The sequence below is a fragment of the Hakea prostrata genome, unplaced genomic scaffold, assembly GCF_041222555.1.
Source record: "Hakea prostrata isolate BN-2017 unplaced genomic scaffold, UWA_Hpros_2 contig_47, whole genome shotgun sequence".
In the NCBI taxonomy this organism is placed as follows: domain Eukaryota; kingdom Viridiplantae; phylum Streptophyta; class Magnoliopsida; order Proteales; family Proteaceae; genus Hakea; species Hakea prostrata.
This window is the reverse complement of record NW_028291166.1, coordinates 8,653-35,186: the sequence shown is the minus strand read 5'-3', so window position 1 is coordinate 35,186 and position 26,534 is coordinate 8,653. Positions and strand designations below refer to the sequence as shown.

The window sequence follows — 26,534 nt, the reverse complement described above, 5'->3', positions numbered from 1 at the left end:
ATGGTTCCACCAGAAGGAATTGACCCATCTGGACCAAAATCCGTCAAAGCCAAGTAACAATTTTTTGGTGTATTTCCTCTCTCCTATTTAGCCGTACCAGAGGCATCTTGACCCTAACTACCCCCACTTGCGATGAATTTCACCCATTTTGATTCGTGTACTCATCACCATGACCCCCCGTTCCTATTTTGGAAGGTGAGATGACCATGATGATTTGCGAGCCATACTCACATTCTCATGAGCAATATTAACTTGGTTTACACAAAGATTCCTCTCCATATTAATTTCCTGAATATTCTCCCATAAATTTAGATTGGGATTTGAATTTGCCATAGAGATAGGATTAATTGTCAACCCTTTCCCTATCAGGAACAACCACCAAAGGAAGATTATTCAAATCAATATTATCATCTTGATTTGGCAACTCTGTAATGTTGTCACCTTCCACTCTAGTATCATCTTGATTTAGCAAATCCACAATGTTGTCACCTTCCACTGGTATCATCTTCCTTAGAGCCTACACTCCTTGTTGCTTCTCTTTATCGCCGAAAATCCCAATGCACTTTAGCATCTTTCAATTCACGGATGCCATACACTTACCATGTTTGTTGCAACCTTGAATCACCGTTCAACCATGATCGCCTTCTCTCCCATTCGTGTAGTCACCACCATTTGTATATCAGATGCAATAGGATTAGATGAACATGAGTTTGTATCATGACCAAAAATTTTGCATTTATCGCATACGGGTGGTCTCCAGTTGTATTGGACTGATTGAATAAATGACTTCCCACCTTCCTCCCCACCATTATAGAATTACGGAGACCATCTTCCGCGTTGATCAGAATACAACATCAAGCGAATGATAATCTCTCCTTGCATAAGATTCGCCGATCAACACAAATAGGGCCACCCAGAGTACTAGCGACAGTACTAAGGTTGGCTCGCCCCAAAAATCGAGGCCAAGACAGTTGAACCTAACCCAAAGTGGAAGCACCTTTTCTTCTCTTTTGCTCGATGACATACCAAGTACCCATGGCCTTAAAATCAAAGTTCGTTGATCCACCATCCATGTCACTCCTCCATGATTCTCTTGCGAGAGGCACAATACTGAAACTCTAACACAAAAATACCGCTATTGAGAGCTAACACCTGCACTGCCCCCACATGGGCCCATTTCTTTTCTACGGCGACTTATGGCACTTGAATGATAATTTCTTCCCAAAGACGGCCAATAAGCGCATTCTCCCACCGAGCACGCTCCTCTTCTGAATGCTTCGTCATGCACGTCACTTTTGGAGTTCCATTCTCCATCTCAGGTAGGATAAAGTACAGTGAATCATCATCTTTGTCGTCCACCGTCCGACTCTTGCTAAACAAACTCTCCCAGGTCCGATACGGATCATCCGTAGCATTTGAGGGAGACCCGTGCTCTTTCCCTCGGGATGGTTAGCCGAGGCCGACAACTCATCGATCATCAATCTCTACGTCAAAAGCGCCTCTTCTCCTCCAACTTTTCTCCTCCCTTGTCCTTGATTTTCAACAACCGCAACAATGTTTTGGTTATTTGGACTAATCTGCATACATTTCTTTGTGGTTATTCTGTTTACATTCTTAAACACAGATTTGGCAAATAATATACATCTCCCTTGATTTGATATTCACTAAATATTTAGTCAAAAAATTTAAATAAAAATGTTTTATAGGAGGTACATATTAATTAACCAATCCAAAGTGGTTTGTAACATGATCTGAACTAGTTCTCAATTGAATAATAGTAATAAATTTTATTTAATTAAAAAACTGATGACAACTTGCACTTAGGTCATGTTTTAGTAGACTTAATATATGGGTTATAGCTCTCAAACTTTTTCTTCCATACTTTTTTTTCCAGTTAAAAGTGTTTCTCTTTTGTTTTAGTAGACTTAATTGGTAGTGTTTTATTAAAATAGACAGCAATTAATAATGATAATAATTGAGGATAATTATTGTTGTCTTTCCATACTATTTTATTCCCTTTACTTTATGAAATTACTAATTCAATTTTAAGCATTGCCTATAAGTACTGTTACTCCTATTGTCTTGAAACTCTTAGTTAAGTGATGCGTAACATCTTTGATTTATTAAAAATTTCAAAATAATCCCAAGATTTTGTATTAGTTATTTACATTATATATCAAATTACATTATTATCCTTAGTAGTTAGGGAAAATTAATCCTCCTTTTCTCTTATCAAAATGAAAAATAAAAATGGAAAGAAAAGCTATGGTTTGGTTCTCAACGATGAAGAGAGGAGATGAAGGAAAATAAAATATTTTTGAGAAATTAAAATTTGTGGTGCAATGGATGATCTAAATCCAATCAAATCTAGCTATCCAATGCCGCGAGATTCAACCTTTGTCTATAGACTCTACAGTTTGATATCAAACCCCACGAATGGGAGTCAGCCGGCAACAAAGTGATTATTCAGATTTCTCTTTACCTTGAGTTCTTGGGAGTACTAGCCCAAGCAATACAGTTTCTAATTCTGCCTGAATTGGATCTCACACCCAAAAACAATTGGTAATTTGATTATCTTGGCATTATAATCTCTAAAATTCTAGCAGCACTTGCTTTTTAGGGGTACCAATAGTGCTATCATGAGTATTTAATTTAACGCACCCGGATTAGGTAGCCAAAGAGCTCTTGGTGGTGGGAGCTCTAATACTCAAGTTTGGACCAAGAGATCTAACTAGAACTAGACGATGCTTCTCTTTATTTTATGGACATGAGTGGTAAGATCAAACCTTACTTGGCAAAGGACCCATTCAGTAGATCGATGCACACCATCATACCTTTTACTATTCCAAACCAACCAAAGATAATGAAGGATTAACAAACAGCACTTAACCACATGCCACTCAATGCGGGTGAGACTTTGTTAGAGTCTTCCATTCCAGTAGTGAGTATGACAAGAAGCATTCTTCTTCTGCTGTGGGCCAAAAATCATAGCTCACCTCTCCCCACATATATGAGAAAATAGAAATGACAAAAGTTCCATAATTTCACCATGACTCTATTCACAGTCAATGAAATAGAATCTGAAAAATTCAAACCGAATGACATTTATGAATTCAAAGAATAAAATTATTCCATTTCATTGGCTGAGAGGACGTGAAGAACTTGACTGCTGCCGGATAGCAATCAGTTTCTCTTTATTTTATTAATTTATTTCATCTGAGACTATCACGAGGTCTTCAAATGTCATTCTCAACACCAAAACAGGAAAAGTGGAAAATGGAGCAAGTTGACTCACATGTCACAATTTATTGAGAACAAAATACATCACTAAAACACAAAACAAGAGGCATTTTTCCTACGTGACCCATTTAGAGCTAGCCCTTTCTAATTAGGCCAGTAGCATGATGCTTAGCAAGCTCCAAGTACAACCAAATTAGTCTGACCACAGGACGTATGAGAAAAATCTCACACCACTTGCTTTCACAAATACAACTCTGAAATCAAATTCTTCATGCAAACACACTGCAGGGAAGAAAAGAGAAAAAAAAAATGAAAGCAATTGGCTCATGAGATGGAAAAGTAGTGGAAAGAGCTTCGTATGATATAGTTTGCTGACACTGGTAGCATTAGAATGCTCCTCCAGGTTCCTGCACCTCCAACCACCTACTTCGATCAACTGTAGGCGCAAGGAAATAATCAACCTACTGCTATTATCTATTTGATGTTATTCAGAGTTAATAACTACACATTCAATTAAAGATGTACGCACTGGAAAGATGAAGAAATAAACATGAGGAACGTATCATAAAAAAAAACAGCATGGTGAACAAACGCAACTCACCGATTCGTTGAACAGAGGATAGATGTCCTTGCTTTCCTTCTCTTGGTTCGGCAATCGCCTTTGTAATCTTGTCGCAGCCTCCTTTGTTCTTGTGGTCGACAATGCCAGCGTTTGTCCTTGGGAAACTCAACGAGATCTTTGCAGTTCCGATCCCACTCGTTTGCTTTGGTGGTGCTTGTCCCCCTAGTTTCGGCCTCTATGCTCATTTTCAATCTTCAAACTCTGCTCTGGAAATATCTTCTCCAACCATTCATCATCGTATTTTACTCCGTCATTTCAGAATCCGCTCGTTCCTTCTCCGTCGTTTTGGCTCGGCAGCTTTCTTTTGCTGTGCTGGTGACGACTTGGGCGTTCGTCCCCTCGGATCTGCTTCTTCCTTTCGATTCGGTATTCCGGTCGGTGTTTTCTTCTTCCCTGGTTCTCGTGCCTCCCCTACTTTCTCGGTTGGTTCTTTCCTCCATCGGATCTTTCGTCGTCGTCTGCTTGTCGCCTTTTCTGTCTGGTTCGGGTCTGTGGCCCTTTTGTGCCTCTTCCTCTTCCCTCTCCGCGCTCTTTCTCTCGTCTTTTCCCCTTTCCTTTTTTCCTCCCCCTTCTTTTTTTCCTTCCTTCACTGCAGTCCGAGTCCCTGTGTTTGCCCCCGTCGCCCTTGCGTTCCCTGGTTGTGCGTCTCCTTCCTCTCCGCCTCCCCTTTCTCCCTTCTTTCTCTTGCGCCTGTGCCTCCCCCTCCCCCCCCCTCTTCCCCCGCCCCCTTCCCCCGCGCCCTCCCCCTCTTTCCGCGGGGCTGCCCCGCAAAAGCTCTTCCCCCCCTCCCCTTTTTATCCATTAGTCATCAACATCATCATGGGACAAAATCACATTTTCCAAAATTCACCCTGGGTCGGGTCCGGGTGCCTGACCAACCAATCGACGACCAATGCTTACAGCACGCGAATTTCAGGGTTTTAAGTGCGAAAATCCCATTCAAACTCATTTCAAACTTTGCCAACTTAAGAGGGAGCTTTGGGGAAGAAGTGCTAAAGCATTCCTAAGTGTTTTCCAAGTAGTTTGGTGCTTCAACAACAACACTACAACACTCATTCATCTTCACAAAAGGTAAATCTTCATTCCCATTCTCATTTTCATCTTCCCATGCTTGCATTTCACCAAAATCCATGTTTTACTCATATCTATTGCTAGAAATCATGCTTAGGAACACTTAGAAACATGTTCCCTAGGTTTTTAGCAGAATGCCATGCTTAAACATCAAGTTCTAACACAATCTTGCACTTTCACATCGCTTTCGTAACTGAAATCGTTAACTTTAGAAAAATTTCGATTTCTCACAAACCACTTGGAGTTTTCGCACAAAATCAATTGCTACATGCTCAAAATGATATTGTGAATGTGTTTATGTAATTTGATTTTACCAATTTAAAAATTTTCAAAAATCCAATTTTGACCTAGAATGCAAAATCCCCAAATTCCTTCTTGCTGAATTTTCAACTTTAGACTGAGATTTCGATCGATTTTCTTCAAATAAACTTCATAGTCGTGCAATTCCAAGTATTGCGCACATGCTAGTATGTTCAATTCGCATTTCCCCCAAATTTTCAATTTTGATGAAAATTACGAAAATGCCCTTTTGGCTGAATTTTCAAAACAACACTAACATGCAATGTCTTTTGTCCTTCCCACAGACATCACACCATGCAGAGAAGTGGACGAGGTCGAGGCAGTATAGTGGGAGCTAGGCGAAGCAGAGGTCGAGTTACAGCTCAACCTAGAGCAGAGGTACTACGGTTCGACAGATTTGATACACTGCAGGAAGAGTTCCTGTAGGAGGAATTCTTCGAATACTTCCACATAGAGTACGGGCGGCTTCTACACTTGCAGGAGCTGAGGGTATTCCGGATTTGACACAGGTTCGATACCCTAGGGTACTAGGCTTCTTTACTTGCGGGAACACCCGGCTTGAGTCGTCCCAAAGCACCCAAATCCTGCTAGAATCATCATGTTCATAATTATTAATACACTTCCATTGAGAAAGGAAAGATCTAGCCAGCCCCTCAAAGTTTGCAACTCCATCTTTTGTTTCCATTAAACCAAACAACATAAAATTATGTTTGTTAGCCCAATCAATCACAACTCTTCTCTTCCCCAAGTTGACATTACCCCTTGAATTCCACACCCCCAATTTAATCATATATCACTATCGAAAGTGGGATTCAACTCTGAAGTCATCTTATTAGGACTTCGATCTCTGCGCCATTCAGCAATGGTTCCACCAGAAGGAATTGACCCATCTGGACCAAAATCCGTCAAAGCCAAGTAACAATTTTTTGGTGTATTTCCTCTCTCCTATTTAGCCGTACCAGAGGCATCTTGACCCTAACTACCCCCACTTGCGATGAATTTCACCCATTTTGATTCGTGTACTCATCACCATGACCCCCCGTTCCTATTTTGGAAGGTGAGATGACCATGATGATTTGCGAGCCATACTCACATTCTCATGAGCAATATTAACTTGGTTTACACAAAGATTCCTCTCCATATTAATTTCCTGAATATTCTCCCATAAATTTAGATTGGGATTTGAATTTGCCATAGAGATAGGATTAATTGTCAACCCTTTCCCTATCAGGAACAACCACCAAAGGAAGATTATTCAAATCAATATTATCATCTTGATTTGGCAACTCTGTAATGTTGTCACCTTCCACTCTAGTATCATCTTGATTTAGCAAATCCACAATGTTGTCACCTTCCACTCTGGTATCATCTTCCTTAGAGCCTACACTCCCTTGTTGCTTCTCTTTATCGCCGAAAAATCCCAATGCAGCTTTAGCATCTTTCAATTCACAGGATGCCATACACTTACCATGTTTGTTGCAACCTTGAATCACCGTTCAACCATGATCGCCTTCTCTCCCATTCTGTGTAGTCACCACCATTTGTATATCAGATGCAATAGGATTAGATGAACATGAGTTTGTATCATGACCAAAAATTTTGCATTTATCGCATACGGGTGGTCTCCAGTTGTATTGGACTGATTGAATAAATGACTTCCCACCTTCCTCCCCACCATTATAGAATTACGGAGACCATCTTCCGCGTTGATCAGAATACAACATCAAGCGAATGATAATCTCTCCTTGCATAAGATTCGCCGATCAACACAAATAGGGCCACCCAGAGTACTAGCGACAGTACTAAGGTTGGCTCTGCCCCAAAAATCGAGGCCAAGACAGTTGAACCTAACCCAAAGTGGAAGCACCTTTTCTTCTCTTTTGCTCAGTGACATACCAAGTACCCATGGCCTTAAAATCAAAGTTCGTTGATCCACCATCCATGTCACTCCTCCATGATTCTCTTGCGAGAGGCACAATACTGAAACTCTAACACAAAAATACCGCTATTGAGAGCTAACACCTGCACTGCCCCCACATGGGCCCATTTCTTTTCTACGAAGCGACTTATGGCACTGAATGATAATTTCTTCCCAAAGACAGCCAATAAGCGCATTCTCCCACCGAGCACGCTCCTCTTCTGAATGCTTCGTCATGCACGTCACTTTTGGAGTTCCATTCTCCATCTCAGGTAGGATAAAGTACAGTGAATCATCATCTTTGTCGTCCACCGTCCGACTCTTGCTAAACAAACTCTCCCAGGTCCGATACGGATCATCCGTAGCATTTGAGGGAGACCCGTGCTTCGCTGTACCCTCAGGATGGTTAGCCGAGGCCGACAACTCATCGATCATCAATCTCTACGTCAAAAAGCGCCTCTTCTCCTCCAACTTTTCTCCTCCCTTGTCCTTGATTTTCAACAACCGGCAACAATGTTTTGGTTATTTGGACTAATCTGCATACATTTCTTTGTGGTTATTCTGTTTACATTCTTAAACACAGATTTGGCAAATAATATACATCTCCCTTGATTTGATATTCACTAAATATTTAGTCAAAAAATTTAAATAAAAATGTTTTATAGGAGGTACATATTAATTAACCAATCCAAAGTGGTTTGTAACATGATCTGAACTAGTTCTCAATTGAATAATAGTAATAAATTTTATTTAATTAAAAAACTGATGACAACTTGCACTTAGGTCATGTTTTAGTAGACTTAATATATGGGTTATAGCTCTCAAACTTTTTCTTCCATACTTTTTTTTTTCCAGTTAAAAGTGTTTCTCTTTTGTTTTAGTAGACTTAATTGGTAGTGTTTTATTAAAATAGACAGCAATTAATAATGATAATAATTGAGGATAATTATTGTTGTCTTTCCATACTATTTTATTCCCTTTACTTTATGAAATTACTAATTCAATTTTAAGCATTGCCTATAAGTACTGTTACTCCTATTGTCTTGAAACTCAGTTAGTTAAGTGATGGCAGAACATCTTTGATTTATTAAAAATTTCAAAATAATCCCAAGATTTTGTATTAGTTATTTACATTATATATCAAATTACATTATTATCCTTAGTAGTTAGGGAAAATTAATCCTGCCTTTTCTCTTATCAAAATGAAAAATAAAAAATGGAAAGAAAAGCTATGGTTTGGTTCTCAACGATGAAGAGAGAGGAGATGAAGGAAAATAAAATATTTTTGAGAAATTAAAAATTTGTGGTGCAATGGATGATCTAAATCCAATCAAATCTAGCTATCCAATGCCGAAAGCGAGATTCAACCTTTGTCTATAGACTCTACAGTATTGATATCAAACCCCACGAAATGGGAGTACGAAGACTGAGGCAACAAAGTGATTATTACAGATTTCTCTTTACCTTGAGTTCTTGGGAGTACTAGCCCAAGCAATACAGTTTCTAATTCTGCCTGAAAATTGGATCTCACACCCAAAAACAATTGGTAATTTGATTATCTTGGCATTATAATCTCTAAAAATTCTAGCAGCACTTGCTTTTTTAGGGGTACCAATAGTGCTATCATGAGTATTTAATTTAACGCACCCAGGATTAGGGTGAAGCCAAAGAAGCTCTGTAGGTGGTGGGGAGCTCTGAATACTCAAGTTTGGACCAAGAGATCTAACTAGAACTAGACAGATGCTTCTCTTTATTTTATGGACATGAGTGGTAAGATCAAACCTTACTTGGCAAAGGACCCATTCAGTAGATCGATGCACACCATCATACCTTTTACTATTCCAAACCAACCAAAGATAATGAAGGATTAACAAAACAGCACTTAACCACATGCCACTCAATGCAGGGTGAGACTTTGTTAGAGTCTTCCATTCCAGTAGTGAGTATGACAAGAAGCATTCTTCTTCTGCTGTGGGCCAAAAATCATAGCTCACCTCTCCCCACATATATGAGAAAATAGAAATGAACAAAAGTTCCATAATTTCACCATGACTCTATTCACAGTCAATGAAATAGAATCTGAAAAATTCAAAAAACCGAAATGACATTTATGAATTCAAAAGAAAATAAAATTATTCCATTTCATTGGCTGAGAGGACGGGTAGAAGAACTTGACTGCTGCCAGGATAGCAATCAAGTTTCTCTTTATTTTATTAATTTATTTCATCTGAGACTATCACGAAGGTCTTCAAATGTCATTCTCAACAACCAAAAAACAGGAAAAGTGGAAAATGGAGCAAGTTGACTCACATGTCACAATTTATTGAGAACAAAATACATCACATAAAACACAAAAACAAGAGGCATTTTTCCTACGTGACCCATTTAAGAAGCTAGCCCTTTCTAATTAGGCCAGTAGCATGAATGCTATAAGCAAAGCTCCAAGTACAACCAAATTAGTCTGAACCACAGGACGTATGAGAAAAATCTCAACAACCACTTGCTTTCACAAATACAACTCTGAAATCAAATTCTTCAATGCAAACACACTGCAGGGAAAGAAAAGAAGAAAAAAAAAGAAAATGAAAAAGCAATTGAGCTCGCATGAGATGGAAAAGTAGTGGAAAGAGCTTCGTATGAATATAAGTTTGCTGACACTGGTAGCATTAGAAATGCTCCTCCAGGTTCCTGCACCTCCAACCACCTACTTCGATCAACTGTAAGGGACGACAAGGAAATAATCAACCTACTGCTATTATCTATTTGATGTTATTCAGAGTTAAATAACTGACACAATTCAATTAAAGGAATGTACGCACTGGAAAGATGAAGAAATGAAACATGAGGAACGTATCATAAAAAAAGAAACGAAGCATAGGTAGGAACAAAAACAGCAAACTCACCGGATTCAAAGTTGAACAGGAGGATAGATGTCAAGCTTAAGCTTATCACTTCTCTTGGTTACGGCAATCGCCTTTGTAATCTTGTCGGGCAGCCTCGACAATTTAAGTTCTTGTAAGGTCGACAATGCCAGCAGTTTGTCCTTGGGAAACTCAACGAGATCTTTGCAGTTACCGATCACCACTCGTTTAAGCTTTGGTGGTGCTTGTCCCCCTAGTTTCCAGGCCTCTATGCTCGAATTTTCAATCTTCAAAAACTCTAGCTCTGGAAAATAATCTTCTCCGAAAACCAATTCATCATCAGTGAATTTTACTCCGTCGAATTTCAGAATCCGAAGCATCGGTATACCTTGAAACGTCCGGATCGTTTTGGCGTCGAGGCAAGCTTTGCCCTTTATGCTGATGCTGGTGACAGACTTGGGCAGTTCGATCCCCTCAGAGAATCTGCATTCATTCACAAATTTCAAAGATTCAAGGTATTCCAGGTCAAAGGTAGATTTATCTTCTTCACCTGAGTTACATCGGTAGCCATGCAACCCTAACTTTCTCAGGTTAGGTGCTGACTGTGCAATGTGAACCCGCTCCATCGGATCTTTCGATACGTAATACAGAGTCTGGAGCTTGTGCAGCCTTTTCTGATCTGGATTCGGAGGGAGTCTGGTGGGCCCATTTAAATAAAGATGCCTCAATTCCTGCATATCCCAAAGATCTCCCGGCAAGACATCAATTAGAGTGCATCTCAAGTCAAGAGTAAGGAGATTGCGAAGACGATATATGGTCGACGGAACACCATCAACAGTAGCAGTTATTACCCGTAGGTACTTCAAAAGAATCAGCCTATTAATGTCTTCTGGGACCGTCTGAACCTCCTTGTCCCCCAAGTCCAAAGCCCTAAGCAACCCAAATTTTTCGAAGAGCTTTTCCCAATGGTTTTCAGAAAAAGTACGTTTATCTTCTTGGCTGAAACAGAGCAAGGTTCGGACATGGCGAGTGTTGGCGGAACTGGCATCTGCAACGTAATCCGAGCGACTCATGTGATGAACGGAAAGCCTCCGTGGTTGGGTTTGATGAGAAGGAACATTCTCGTGGGTCTCGAGAAAGTTCTCTTCCTTGGACAATCTAATGCATAGATCACGTATAAGATCATGCACATGGCATGTTTTGACACCACCGTCTGATCCTGTTTCGTCAACTTGGATCAAGTTCCGGGCGATGAGTTGGTGCAAGTAGCTTTTCGCAACATCTTCCTTTCTATGCTCCCGGCCATCCTCCTTTTCTATAAACCCTTCGGAAATCCAGAGTTGGATCAATTTAGTCGCATGTATCTTGTGATCTTCAGGAAAAAGACCCAAATAGAGAAAGCAAGGTTTAAGGTGTGAGGGCAACTCATCGTACAACTCACGGTTTAACTCCGATATACCCACAACACTACCTCTACGCATGCGTTTCCACTCATCATGTGTTTTCTCTCTACTTTCTAAAAACCCAGCTACCTCCACTATTGCTAGCGGCGACCCCTTACATTTCTCCACAATTTCTTTCCCAACAGTTACTAAACCTACGGGGCAGGGCTCTAGTCGGAAAACCTTCTTACTAAAAAGCTCCCAACTCTCTTCTTTACCTAGAAAATCAAGTTCTAGGGGAGGATTTTTTATAGACTGAAGAGCAACATCTTTCATTCGGGTAGTAATGAATACTCGACTTCCATTTCCGTCATTCGGAAAAGCATCTTTTAGCCCATCCCAATCTTCCTTGTTCCATAAGTCATCGAGCACTATTAAATACCTGTTATGAGATAATTCATTATTCAGTGTTTTCTTCAGCTGGTCCTCTGACATTGTTGGCATCTCTCCCATCATCTCCTCTGTCATTAGGGTAACTTGTTTCACAATTTCAATCAGCAACTCCTTCAGCTTGAAGTTTTGAGAGACACTTACCCAAGCACGACATCTAAAACAATCTGCAATGAAGTATCTTTGTAGACTTTCCTTGCTAGGGTTGTTTTACCCAGTCCTCCCATGCCGAGGATTGAGATCACATCCAACTCATCTGTACCTTCGATTAGCTGACTCATCAATGTCTTTGTCTCCTTGACAAAGCCAACCACATCTTCTTCAACTTTGTTCCTCCGTCTCTGCACCAAAATTTGCTTCTGCAACTCTTCATCATTAGATTCATTGATGTTCGTTTGACGTTGGATTTTGTACTTATCGTAGTTGTCATAGATATCTGCAATCATCTTTTCCAAGCTTGTTATCTTAACCGAGACATCATGAAGAAATTTGGCTTCATTGAAGCCACGGAAAAACTTATTCATTGGGTTTTTTCTATTGTGCTCATCGACTTTGACGACATATTCATCCACAATATCCTCCACCTCACGAGAAACATTCCTGATGTCTTTCACCAGCTGCATCACATTGTGTTGATCACGTTTACCTTCAGAATCTTTAAGGAAGTTTTGTATGTATGGGAGCTTAGTTTGCAGAGATTGAATTTGGTCCTCGACTCCAAGGAGTAAATTCGCCTCATTCACAAGAAGCTGGGCGATATTGGTCATAACGACGGAAACAATGGTGTCTGCCATTTCCACTTTCTGATGTTGGTCTCTACTTAATGTCGTAAAGGCTCTGAAGTCTAATAAGAAGAAGGTCACCACCGGATATTGTTCGAGCACCTATAAAGTACAATGCCAGCCAGACAAGATCATGGTTAGTGCTGTGCATTTAAATCTAATCCATTCGCAACTTAGTTAATGAGCAGCACCGAAGCAAATTGCTATTAGTAAAGGATTTTTCAACTTGTTTATCATCGCCAAACACCATTGAGGGAAAAAAAATGAAGAAAAGAAAAGAAAAGAAAAGAAGAGAAAGGAAGAAGAATAAAAACAACGAAAAACCGTAATTTTGGATCTAAAGCTTTAACATAGTGGATCTATTGGAATAAAACTAATACAACCTCAGGATGGATTGGGTTTTTAAGACTGCTAACCTAATTTAACACCTTTGGCTCAGCCCAAACCAACCCTATCTTGACTCAGGGTTTGATAACTTCAATCGTTGCCCAAGCATGTCGAGCTCAGCTTAGCTCAAGATTACCAAGATTGAACCTAAGTGCGTTAGGGTCGGGCAAGGTTAGCCTTAACCGACCTGTTTATGTTTGGTCACTCTTGCCATCCCACGCATTGAAAAAATAAAATGAGAAATCCCATTTATAATAATAATAATAATAATAATAATAATAATAATAATAATAATAATAATAATAATAATAATAATAATAATAATAATAATAATAATAATAATAATAATAATAAAAAAAATAAAGGAAATTTTTTGAGATATATCCTATTATCTTTTCGATAATGCACCGACACCCAATGGGTATGCGGCATTGGCAATGACGCCCCAAGTATAAGGTTATCAATCAGAATCGAATCGAGTACCAAATTCAAATTCAAGATGAATTAATCGAACCGGACCAAATTGAAATAAATCGAATTAGATTCAGATCGAACAATTGAAATATAATTGGATTCGGTTTATGAGCCAAATTAAAACCATATTTAGGACCGGTTTAAAACTAAAGACTAGAAGTGCAAACAAATCGGAAATAACTATCGAGTTGGTTCGGATTTGGATCCAGTTCTAAAACCGACTCAGGTTCTTGTATCAAATTTGGATTGCACCAACGTTGCTTAAGATTGAATTGAAACCAAATTGGATATCCAAGACTAAACCCATTGACACCCTTACCCAAATGTGTGTAATGAAATTGCAGAATATTTCTCTCCATTACTATTTTCCAGTAAAACATTCTATATATTCATAATCCCAAAAATACCGTCATTCTCATGCAAATATCTTATCTCTTTTGGGTTGAAAAGTTGGACCTGACTTAGGGAGGATTTGGGCCAACTGGGTTTCATTGACACAACTAGATTCTTCTCCTCCAAATGACCTCATTTTTCTTTCTTCAACTAGCTTATATCAATTACGGCCACTGATAATATTCATTTATTGGGGGTGTTTTTACTCAGAAAATTTTATGTCTATCAATTTGGAATTTCAAGTTTTCGATTCAAGAAATAGGAAGAGAAGAGGAAACTGCATGTGGTTTCGAATTTTTCACATTTAACACATTCGAAATTTAGGTGTTAGGCTCAAGGCTTGGTGGTTTGGATTGTTTGCCCCATCGTTACATTTTCCCTATTTTCATCTGTGCATCACGATCAGTTGTCTCTCAGATCTAAAATATTAGAACAAAAGATATCAGACACCGGAAGAAGAAATTTGAAAACAAATGGGAGAGAGATGATTTTTGGATGTAAGAGATAACAGTTGGATGAGGTCGGCCATTAGGTCAGGGTAAAAATGCATGATTTCTCTAAATAGTAAACCTAACACAGTTTCTCTATGAGTCAGAGGAGGTGGAAAATCCATCTGCAGAAAGACAAATAGATCGGCGGGTTTGGAGGAATAGAACTGCAGGACTTATTGGAGAAGCCAACATGGTAGAGAGAGGAGAAAGGCGATACCTTGTGCTCTTCAACTAAAACACTGAGCTTCTCTGAGAATGAGCGAAAAGGTGCTTTGAGTAGAGGGAGACATAGGAAGAAGAAGGTGATTCAAAACCAGGACAAAAATATTCTTTGAATATTTAGACCTAGACGTTCAATTAAAAGAGGAATATTTAAAATATGTATAATGGTCCTTTTCTTTTTTTAAGTTCCTACTAAAGTCTACTTCTTTTCTAATTTTGTAATAACTTGGTAACATATTTGGCTAGAAATTAATATAAAAATATGTAATAATAAAGAACCCAACCCACTCCAAATACTCAATAATGTAAACAAATAGATTAGGGACTTGAAATGTCTTTTTTATTTTTTGTAGAAAAAAATTAAACTTGTTTCAAATGTCTTCACTTAGCTAATGATTATGGAATCTTACCAATATTTATGTACCTAGGTGTGTTTGATGAACTAGATGGAGACAGATGAGCATGCGATTGCTTTGGAATGGAATCATCCAAGAATTACAAATAGGGAGAATACCAACATGACAACTTTTGAAACAATTATTGGAAACAACTTGGGCAATGATACAAAGAGCCCAACTTAAAAATGTACAACTATAGTATATTTGGTGTGATCACACAATAGAAAAATATCTCACCACGTGCAAAGAGATAAGCCACTTATTCCCCACCTTCATTTCTATTTTGGCAATGGTGCTACAGATTACATCTAAGTCAGAAATTTGTAATCTAAGACAACATGCAACAAAAAACTGGTTACTTAGTTTGACAGATAGATATATAGGTTTTATTTGCTTTGAGGCTATGCTTCATACTAGATGTAGTTACATCTTATAACTTTTAATATAAGCTATTTTTCTTTTTCATCATTAAAAAAAAAAAAAAAAAAAAAAAAAAAAACTCATAATTCGTACAGATCCAAAGGGGGTGTTTATAAATTCTACGAACTCTTGGGGTGTCCATGCTCTATCCATAACATAATGAGGTGTCCTGAAAATTTCCCCAGTAATATTAAGAAGAAAGGTAATCAATCAATCACCTAGATTTAAGTCATTTAACATAGATTCAAGCATGTTGACAGAATATTTAATTACTTTCACTAATTATATAGTTTTGATCCATCTAGTCTTATAAATGACATAGTAAAATAGAAGTTGGACGTACATCGACTGGTAAGTTAATTACTTGATGACCATCATGTTTATAGGCTCCATAAATTCTCCAGTTGCTTCAAATTATATTATAATACTGTGTCCTTCCAAATTTAGCAGACCTTTATTCTTGGTTTTGGTGGGCTGCAAGAGTTACAATAATGGAAAGAATAGATTTAACTTAAAGAAAATCAAGGGGTTTTGCTCTTATCTTGAAAGACTTATGTTTGTTTTTTTTATATAGATAAGGTTTTGCTTTTCATCCCGAGGGAATTCTTCGAACTCTGAGAATCATAATTCTTTCTGCAGTTGCTCTACGGATTTGTTGCATGATGAGCTCCCTTTTAAAACTTTGTTGCTAAGAGATCAATGATTGATATTTGAGCATGAAACGGACAGAAAAAAGAGATTTTACCCCTGTAAATTAGGGTCATCTCTTAGTTTTGAGGTCATATTGGGGGATCTACATACTCTGCAATTCATTTTCCTGTAATTCCCTGCAATTCTTCTTTAAGATTTTGCCACGTGGCATTAAGGGATCCAACGATCACCAGTTAAAACTAAACTTGATTTTCCTCTCTCCTCTCTCGGTGAAATTCTGAAAAAACCCTGCGCTTTTTTCGTCTCTCACTCTCTCTCCTGTTCATGGGTCTCTCCTCTCTCTCTCTCTCTTTCCTGTTCACTGCTCTCTCCTCTCTCTTGAAGAAATTCTGCTCAATGCTCTCTCCTCTCTCTTCTAAGAATTTCAGAAAATCCCAGGATTAAACCTTTATAGGCTTTGCGATTTTCTCTCCTGTAGGCTGTCTCCTCTCTCTCACTATCTTTCCTGTTCACAGCTCTCTCCTCTCTCTTGAAGAAATTTTGCTCAGTGCTCTCTCCTCTCTCTTCTAAGAATTTCAGAAAAATCTCAGGATTTAATCTCTATAGGCTCTGCAATTTTCTCTCCTATAGGCTGTCTCCTCTCTCTTCACAAAAATCAAAGAGATCTTTGGAATTGCAGTGATCATCTCATCTGTCTTCTATGATCATATTGCAATCCTGATTTCTACTCCTTTTTTCCTCTCAAGAACATCTTCAACATTCAAGCTGTAGCTTAAATTCCAAGTTTTTAAACTTCAGAATCAATAGCAGCAGGGTTTCAAATTCAGTATTAATGCAAAAGCAGAGTTTGTGTCAGCATTCATTTTTATGTTTCCAGAGTGCAAGTCTGCATCCAAGATAATTAATGCCCAAAGCCACAGAACCATGTGAGTCCCTACCTACTTGATCATCTGGGGTTTTTAATAAGCTGAGACTGAAACTTAGAAAGGTAGTTTTAAGACAATTTTTCTTGAATCTGGAGACAATGAGGGATAAGGCCATGCACTTAGCTTTCTTATCAACCAAACTATTTCGTTGCTTCTTTTCTCTGTGAGAGAGAGAAAACTCCCTAGAGGTTCAAAATTCTTCTTCTAATCCTCTAGTTCCCCAATACGTAAATCCCTTTCTGAATTTTTCTTTTCAACAAAACATCGAAAGCCTTATTTTACCATTAATAACCGTTCAATTTCATTCAATTCCTTTGGTTGCCCTATCAAACCATTACGTAAAAACGGAGGGTTTGTGAAGACAGAGTGAGATGATCGCTACAATCCCAGAGATCTCTTTGAATATTATGAAGAGCGAGGAGACAGCCTACAGGAGAGAAACTCGCAGAGCCTATAGAGGTTTAATCCAGGGATTTTTCCGAAATTCTTAGAAGAGAGAGGAGAGAGCCGTGCATAGGAAAGCAAGTGAGAAAGAGGAGAGAACCGGGAACAAGAGAGAGAGTGAGAGATGAAAAAAACGCAGGGTTTTTTCGGAATTTCACTGAGAGAGGAGAGAGGAGAGAGGAAAATCAAATTTAGTCTTAACGGGTGATCGTTAGATCACTTAATGCCACGTGGCAAAATCCTAAAGAAGAATTGCAGGGAATTAAAGGAAAAGGAATTGCAGAGGATGTGAATCCCATATTGGGAGAAACAATACGCGAGTCAATGTGCAATTCTCTCATAGGATTGTGCCATGTGGCATTTAAGTAATCCAACGGTTACCCAACAAACTAGAGTTTAAATAAAATTCAAATTTATGGGTGGATTTAAATAAAATTGAAATTTAGTTTAAATTGGATAATCATTGGATTACTTAAATGCCACATGCCACAATCCTATGAGAGAATTGTAGGGAATTGTAGGGAAAGGAATTACTGACGATGTGAGTCATTGGTTGGGTGGGGTCTCAGTCAATAGAATCATCGAGCAAAATAATACACAGACCGAGAGACAAGGGCTTTTAGATACTGCAGTAACGGAACTACAAGTAGAACATGACTACTGCTGGTGGATTACCCAAGAAGAAATCTTGAAATCAGATGAGGTTTAAATCACTTCGTCACACTTCGAACTTCCGAAGTAGAAACGATGCAAAGTTGAACAAATATATGTGCAATAGGAGTTTCCATCAAGATGTTGCTTGGTAAAATAACTCTCAACTATGTACCCAAGATGGATCTCAATCTTGAATTGCAAATATACAACACCAGAAGGGAAGAAGCTAGTACAGTGTTCCGTTTGAGATATAATTGCTTGTAATACTGCTGCAGAGAGAGGAAGAAAATGGAAGAAAAAAAGCTACCTATATTGCAGAAAAGGGTTTAGAGGAGTTATGGAAGTATGAGAAGGCATGGCAACCGGGAGACCGTTTAATTTCATTAATGGTTTCGAATATTGCTGAGGAAGAGCAGAAAAGGGCAGCGGTCAAGGGTATGTGCAGGAGAAGACGGAAGTAGATGAAGAAATATGTATATATGCATCTGAATGAAGTTATCAGAAAGAAACAAGGACAAATGTAATAGATCAACTACACATTTTTGAGATAAAATCATAAGAAAGAAACAACGAGAAATCTAATAAATTAGTCAATATATTGCTGATATAAAATCATCGAAAAGAAACGAAGAGAAATCTAACAAATCGAAGGATATTGACAAACAACGAAAATAAGTTACCATACAATGTTCATCCAAAGTGCAATTAATGAAAGAAGATATAAAACTCTACGCACCTCAAATTGACATGATGATTGAGTCTCTAAAGTCCTGCTTCAATCCAACTAAAGACTTCACAATATTGAAGAAAAGACTATCCATAAGAGAGGAGAGTCACATAAGAAAGGCACAAGAGAGGAGGAGAGTCACATAAGGAAGGAAGGGAAAAAAGAGATCATGCAAAGAGGGTGGGATTAAGGTTTGATATGTCAATGGATCTCCTGAAGTCTTATAAACCAAAAGGCCCTAATTACACCAGAGAAGACTGGTTTGGAGTTAAAGTTACTTCCCGTTTTATAGACCAACAGGTGACACTCAAATCCTCCGGGCTTCCGTACCTAATGTGAATATGATAACCTACTTTAATAGAAGACTATTAAGTCTATTTAAACAAAAGAGAAAAACACAAAATCGGTCTATTAACTTATTTTATTGAGAGATACACCTATAATACTAGAGAAAATTTCTATCTCCTCTGAACTTATTCTTTATTTATCCATACTTCCCTCTTAAAAGCTTCTCCTCTAATTCCCCTCAATAGGTAAACTTTTATCTTTCTTTTCCTCCTAAAAATTTAAAATGGCCAAACTACGCTTTATTTTTAGCTTTTCAGTATATTATATTGATCTTTTTTATTATACTTTTGTTATCTTTTTCTTCCCCCTCTCCCTCTTTGTAGGAATACGTACGTACTTGGATTTCATTTTTTTTTTTTTTTTGGTATTTCCTATTTTTACTTTCTATACTTCGTTCTCCATTTTTTATAAGAACCCATTAATGTGATTAGATGTATTTTTACCCCCTCTTCCTATCTTATCAAATTCATTAAACATGATTAGATGTATTTTATTTTATTTTATTTTTTATCGATCTTTTATATAAATCCACTCATGATATTCAGGTCAAGAAAGTGTAGAAGAAATGATTGAGAAGCCGCACATAAGAGGAAACCCATCGCTACAACTTATGGCTTTCCAATCTTGTTGGATTCTCAAACCCATTTTTAGGGAAACACAAATGAATTTAGGTGAATCAGTGAGCCCAGGGACTTTTAGGAGCAATTTGATGTATCTCATGGAAGAATCAACAAACCAACACAAATGCCGGAGCTAAGGAAGAAGACAACGAAACTACTGATTTTCAAAGAAGAAAATGACTTAGATGAAAGAGAAATTAGGGTTAAGGATTAGAAATTGTGGACCGTTAGATTAGAATTATATAGTTGTCGTCAATCCAAGGGTTAAAAAAAATAAAAATAAAAACTTTTATTTTCCTTCACCTTATGGGCAAGATGGTCAATTCAATTTCAAAGTTAATAGAAAAGTAAGTGTGGTTAACTTGTAATTTCAGAAAATGGCTAATGTTGGCAGCATGTAATTTTTGCCACTTAAGTCGACAGGCAAGAGTTTTGGCCCAACTTAAGTGGGCAGCATGAAAAAAACTCGGTCTTTTAACTTACCACTAGGCTATGAAGTTCAAGTTCTCCTTAATTTTTAATTAATTTTTATCATTATGAATAAGTTAAAAATAGTAGGTTCATGTGATTGGGGTCTATTTTAATAAAAGACTACCAATTAGTGTACTTAAACAAAAAGGATGAACACATTTTGCCAGCAAAGAAAAAAAAATTGAGGGATATACCCTTACATATTGTCTTTAGTGTAAATTTGATTTAAGTGCAAGTTGTACCTGTTTTCCAATTAAATTAAACTATTATCATTATTCAATTGAGAATTAGTTCTTCAACTTTGGATCATGCTACGTATCCCTCCTGATTAGTTAAGTCACATGTACTCTATAAAGTGTTTCTATTTTAATTTTATTTTATTTTTTTGACTCAACATTTACTGAATAATCAAAGCAGGGAAACTATATGTTATTGGCCAAGTCTCTCTCTAAAAATGTAAATAGAACAACTCTAAAGAGATGTATGCAACTTGGTTAGAATAACCTATATACTGGTGCAATAAAGAAGTCATTCATATGTGTTGGGATAATTACTCTTGCCCCCCTCTACAATAGCATAGCTACTAGTTAAACTCATTGTGCTATAACTAATATTTATTTATGGATGTCCATTACTCCAAAGAGATCATACCAAAATATGTAATTTTCAAATTAAGATCTTTGGTGATCTGCATTCCCATATTAACCGAAGATCTTAGCAATCCATCATTCCATATCAAGATCATCTTATTATGTGTGAGAATCATATATTGTATTTCTTTGTAAACTCTGATATTTCCATATCAGAGAAAATAATTTCATTATAAATATGTAATGAACAACTCAATAAAAGAGTTGAACTCATATTGTCATAATTTTCTTCTTTGTATTTGATAATTCTTCTCTGATATTTCCATATCGATATGCGATTTATGTTCCAATTACTCCATCACAACGTACAAAGATTAGTCCCCAAATAAAGTTGAGAATATATGTTAGATATGAATATCCTTATATAATTCAATATCTTACCAATGATAGGAGATTTATTTAAAGCAAGACTTGCTAATTATCATTTTGATGAATTAGTTTTTCTAACATGAAGGGGAAATAATAAATAGTTGGAAAAAGAGATTGATTAGAACACATTATCATTATCTCATTTAGATCCTTGCACTGAGTAATGTAAACCTAAAGTTTAAAAGATAATGTATTTACAAAGTATTATGAATCAACAATTAGATTTGTTGATCTGCTAAGTGTTACTTAATCTCATATTCCAAATACAAATGCTGCAATTTGAGTTAATGTCTCGGCAAGACAATGAAATTTGAGTTAATATCTCATGCGAAAATGAAAAGAGAAAAATAATGAAATCGTGATATATAAAGCATGAATTATGACACAAAATTTTTTTCCCAAAGGCTTGACATTGATTGTATGGAAACATGTTCTTTTATGATAAATGCAATCACATTCAAATATCTTATTATTCAGGTAATATATGAAAACTTTGACATGCGTTTAATGGATATTATTACAGTCTATTTATATGGTTCACTTAATTATGAAAATTTCTAAAGGATTCAAAATGCCTGAAGCACATAAAAGTTCCTAGGAAGTTTGTTCAATAAGGCTTCAGAGATGATCAGTGTTTATATGGTATAATCTTCTCAATAGATATTTACTAAATAAAGGGTATAAAAATTATCCAATTTATTATTATACATTAATTAAATGATAGGAATCTATTTTTTTTATAATAAATGTATATGTTGATACCATCGGAACTCCTGAAGAGCTTCCAAAGCAATAGATTATTTGAAGAAAATTGAAATGAAAGATGTTGGAAAGGCAAAGTTTTGTTTAAGCTTGCAAATTGATTATTTGACGAATAGAATATTCATTCATCAATCAACATCTATAGATATTGTTTTGAAGCGATGTTACATGAATAAAATACATCTATTGAGTACCTCAATGGTTGTGAGATTGCTCGGCATAGAGAAAATATTCATTTCAACCCCATGAAAACAATGAAAAACCTATTGGTCCTAAAGTATCATATATAAGTGCAATTAAGGCACCAATTTATTTTGCTAATAGTACACAATCGGATATAGTATTTTCTATAAGTGTATTAGCAAGATTTATCTCTTCTCCAATATGAAGACATTGGAATGTTGTTAAATACATATTTCAGTATCTTAAATTGAGATTATTAACATGATGTTATTTTATGAATATGAACATCAACTTATTTGTTATGCAGATGCATGATATTTATTTGATCTACATAAAACTAAATCCTAAACAGGCTATTTATTCGCAAGTGAATGTTAGCTATTTCATCTTATCAAAAAAAAAAAAATGTTAGCTATTTTATGACATTCAACAAAACAAACTATATCTGTCATTTCTTCAAATCATGCAGAGATAATAGTGATTAATGAAGTCAGTCGACAATATATTTGGTTAAGATCAATGATACAACAAATTCAAGAAGAATGTAGTCTTCTACTAGAAAAATGGGTTTCAATAATATTATATGAAGATAATGTTGCATGCATAGCTCAATTGAAGGGAAGATACATCAAATGAGATAGAAATAACATATTTTATTGAAATTCTTCTTCACTCATGTTCTTCAACAAAATGGTGAAATCGATGTTTATTGAATTCGTTCAAGTGACAACTTTCACAAATTTATTTATTGAGGCATTGCTTACTTCAAATTTTGAGAAGCTGATATATGATATTGGAATGTGCTTACTCAAAGATATTCAATGATGTTATCATCAGGAGGATTAAAGTACATGCTACATTATTTTTTCCTTCACCAGGGTTTTGTCCCACTGGTTTTTTCTGGAAATGTTTTTAATGAGGCAGCTACCAAAACTTATTATTTAGATATGTATATTCTTTTTCATTTATTAAGATTTTTTCCCACAATGTTTTTTCTTAGTAAAGTTTTAACGAGGTATATTATCTATTGATGGACATTCAAAGAGAAGTGTTATAAATAATATTTATTTATAGATGTCCATTACCCCAAAAAGATCATACTAAAAGATGCAACTTTCAAATGAAGATCTCAACCATCTCAGCATGCGATCTTGGCAATCTGCATCCCCATATTAACCTAAGATCTTAGCAATTCATCATTCCATATCAAGGTCATCTTATTGTGTGTGAGAATCATTTATTGTATTTCTTTATAAACTGTGTTATTTCCATATCAGAGAAGATGATAGTTCAAATAAATATGTAATGAATAATTCAATAGAAGAGTTGAACTCATCTTGTCCTAATTTTCTTCTTTGTATTTAATATATTTTCTCTATTTTATAACATGTTCTTCATAAAAGTACTGTTGCCCATCTTATTTTTAATGGTGTTAAATGAGTGTTATCATAAAACAACTTTTTGTCGAAATTAGGCCGAAATTTGCTGAATTTCGGGCGTTCCGATGAACAGTGAACCGAAAAATGGGATGATATACAGGATTGCAAAATATCACCGAAATTCGGCGATGTATCACCGAATTGACTGATATATAAGCAAAATCTTGATTTTTTTGCAATATTTTGACGATTTCTCTCACTATTCTATAGTGGAGTATTCATGATCAATGGACAATTTTACCAATTATGTCCCAATGATTCAAGACTCAAAAGACAATGTGCTAAATGTAGTTAGGGAGGAGAATCTACATAAATAATTTATGAAAATAATTCAAATTAGGAATATATTTTATAGCAAAATCTTCAAGATTAATGAGCAATCTTACCAATTATATTCTAGTGATTTAGGCCTCAAAATTCAACATGCCAAATATGGTTAGGGAAGAGTATATATATGAAATAATTTATGAAAATAATTTAAATTATGAAGGGATTCTCTAATGGAATCTTTAAGGTCAACGGGTAATCTTTCTAATTATGTCTGAATGATATAGGCCTTAGAAGGTAACAAGTTAAATCTGACTAGGAAGGATAATTAAATGGAAGAATTTATAAGAAATAATTCAATTTTACTAAATATTGGCATTAAATTAGGGTAGACACCAAATTTGGGCCCAAAATAACTAAAATACCTCCCGAAATTGGGGGTCAAAATCTGCTGAGACAAGGGCAAAATCTTGCCAAAATTTCGTGAGATTTCGCAAGTTCGATCACTGGTTCACCAGGTAGCAAAACGGTGAAATCTACTGAAATTTCGTACCTTGGCTTTTATGATTGAATATATAAAATCTATATTTTGCCCTTCATTAAAATTAAGAAGTTAAAAGATAATACCACCTTCATTTAGAAAAACCATAATGAATATCAATTTTACCCTTATTTTCAAACATCACCCAGTTGCTCCATGAGTGGGAAGAAAAAAAAAAAAAAAAAAAGGAGAGAATGGAACCTCTCAAGGAACCCTAGCTCTTGGATCTTGCTGAACTTGTTTCAAATCTTCACCAAGCTTATTGGTGACAAGTAATATTGGTACACCATTACATCATTACTTTTTTGGATTCCCATTTTTTTATTCTTAGAGTGTCGAAGATGCATTGGGCCTGAAAACGAAGAACAATAAACAAAAGTTGAAGTTTGGAGGTCTAAAAAAATCAGAAAAATGAAAGAACGGTAGCATGCAAAAGACGTGCATGGCTGAAGCAACATAAACATTTCTCGGAAATAATGATGATGATTTTTTTTTTTTTTTGGGTTGTTATAGCATGACAAGTGATTTTGCCTTTTAGTGAAGAGGTCATGGGTTCAAATATTCATATTGGAGTATTGGTATATCTAACACTCTCTCCTTTGTATGGGAATTATCATCTTCACATTCTTTAATTAAAACGTACCAAATCAACTACTGAGAAAATACAAAAAGGCTTCTTGTCAGCTAAATTTCCCTCCTAGCTTCTTTTTCAACCATTTACATGGTTGATTGGAATTTCCTCCAAATGAGTGACAATATTTAAAGTTTGTAGGAATTCAATTCAACAGTCAACTTGGAATTCTCTAACTTATTGCACGTTTAGATTATCCAAAAATAAATTGTTGCCGGTTTAACCGTCTTATTTAGCTATGATTGGTAGAAGGACAACAATGTAGGAGATAAGATAGTAATTAAACAGTTATACAAAGGATAACAATGACTATGTCTTTTAATTTGTAACATAAAAGCTGCAAATTGTCAGGTATAATAAAATTATCTTTACGAGTTCCTTTTAAAATGCACTTAAGTTAAGGGTGTCAAACTTCTTGTATGAAATTGAACACTGAATCAAACTCAAGTCAGAGTAAATTGCAATGGACTAAGCGTAATAAATCAGATTAGATTTGAAATAAAGGGCAATTCAAGAATCATGAAATTATCCAACCATGACTTAGATCAGATTTGTTAACTGAATATATTATTATACAATTCTTTAAGAGACCTTCGGGTAGTTACCAATTTAGTATAATTTTGGATTGTTTTAGTATTCCTTAATTATCTTAGTATAATATTAAAATTTTCCAATTTAATATGATTTTATTGTCCAATTGTCAATTATTTTATAAAGGTCATTGTCGATACCTGCCCAGCAGACAGACCCGCGAACACGTCTCGACACGCCTCGGAGAAGGGGGCAGGGTGGGAATCAATTTGATCTTGTATAACTCATTGTATTTTTTTCTTCTTCTTTCAAAATACGTGTTCTCGATAATTACTAATCCATCAATTTGTCCAATTGTCAATTATTTTAGAAATGATGATGAGGACATATTATCAAACCCAATTGGCTTAATCGCAACTTGCATGATTGATTATATTTCTAAGCATGTGTTTCCAATATTTAATTATCCAATTAAGTTACCAAATTGTCAATTTAAAGAAAGAAACAGTGATCAAGCATGTTAGTCCTGGATAGTTTAATTGATTATTATTTCGAATCGCATCTTCTCAATATTTAATAATCCATCAAGTTGCCAAATTGTCAGTTTGGAAAAAATGGCGATTAGGATATGTTATCAAACCTAGTTAATTTAATCAATAAGAACATGTGTTCACTGGCCATTACAGTGCACCTAAAGTTGTTAGATCGAGACTTAACTAATATGACCTCTCGAGGTTAAGAGTTAATACTTTAATAATAATTAGTTTTATATAACCAGCTGCTCTGCGAGACTGGTGAAGCTTCCTCCATATCGAGCAAGACTTTTTGGGAAAAGAAAAAAAAAAGTCATGCAAGATTACCAAGTCTACTTAAACAAAAGATATAAATAGTTAGCTTATACAAATTGCA

The 26,534-nt window shown here is 36.1% G+C and overlaps 2 protein-coding genes across 2 annotated transcripts; both read right to left on the bottom strand.

Moving 5' to 3' along the window:
* Positions 1-9,443: 9,443 nt before the first annotated feature.
* LOC148999085 (putative late blight resistance protein homolog R1B-16) lies at positions 9,444-12,011 on the bottom strand. The gene is made up of 2 exons (XM_089141481.1): positions 10,055-12,011; positions 9,444-9,868 (listed from the first exon to the last, which is right to left on the bottom strand). The coding sequence occupies exon 1, from the start codon at positions 11,920-11,922 to the stop codon at positions 10,060-10,062; it is 1,863 nt and encodes a 620-aa protein (XP_088997607.1). The 5' UTR covers positions 11,923-12,011; the 3' UTR covers positions 9,444-9,868; positions 10,055-10,059.
* LOC148999084 (putative disease resistance RPP13-like protein 3) lies at positions 11,985-12,611 on the bottom strand. The gene has a single exon (XM_089141479.1). It carries the CDS (start codon positions 12,609-12,611, stop codon positions 11,985-11,987), a length of 627 nt encoding a protein of 208 aa, XP_088997605.1.
* Positions 12,612-26,534: the final 13,923 nt, after the last annotated feature.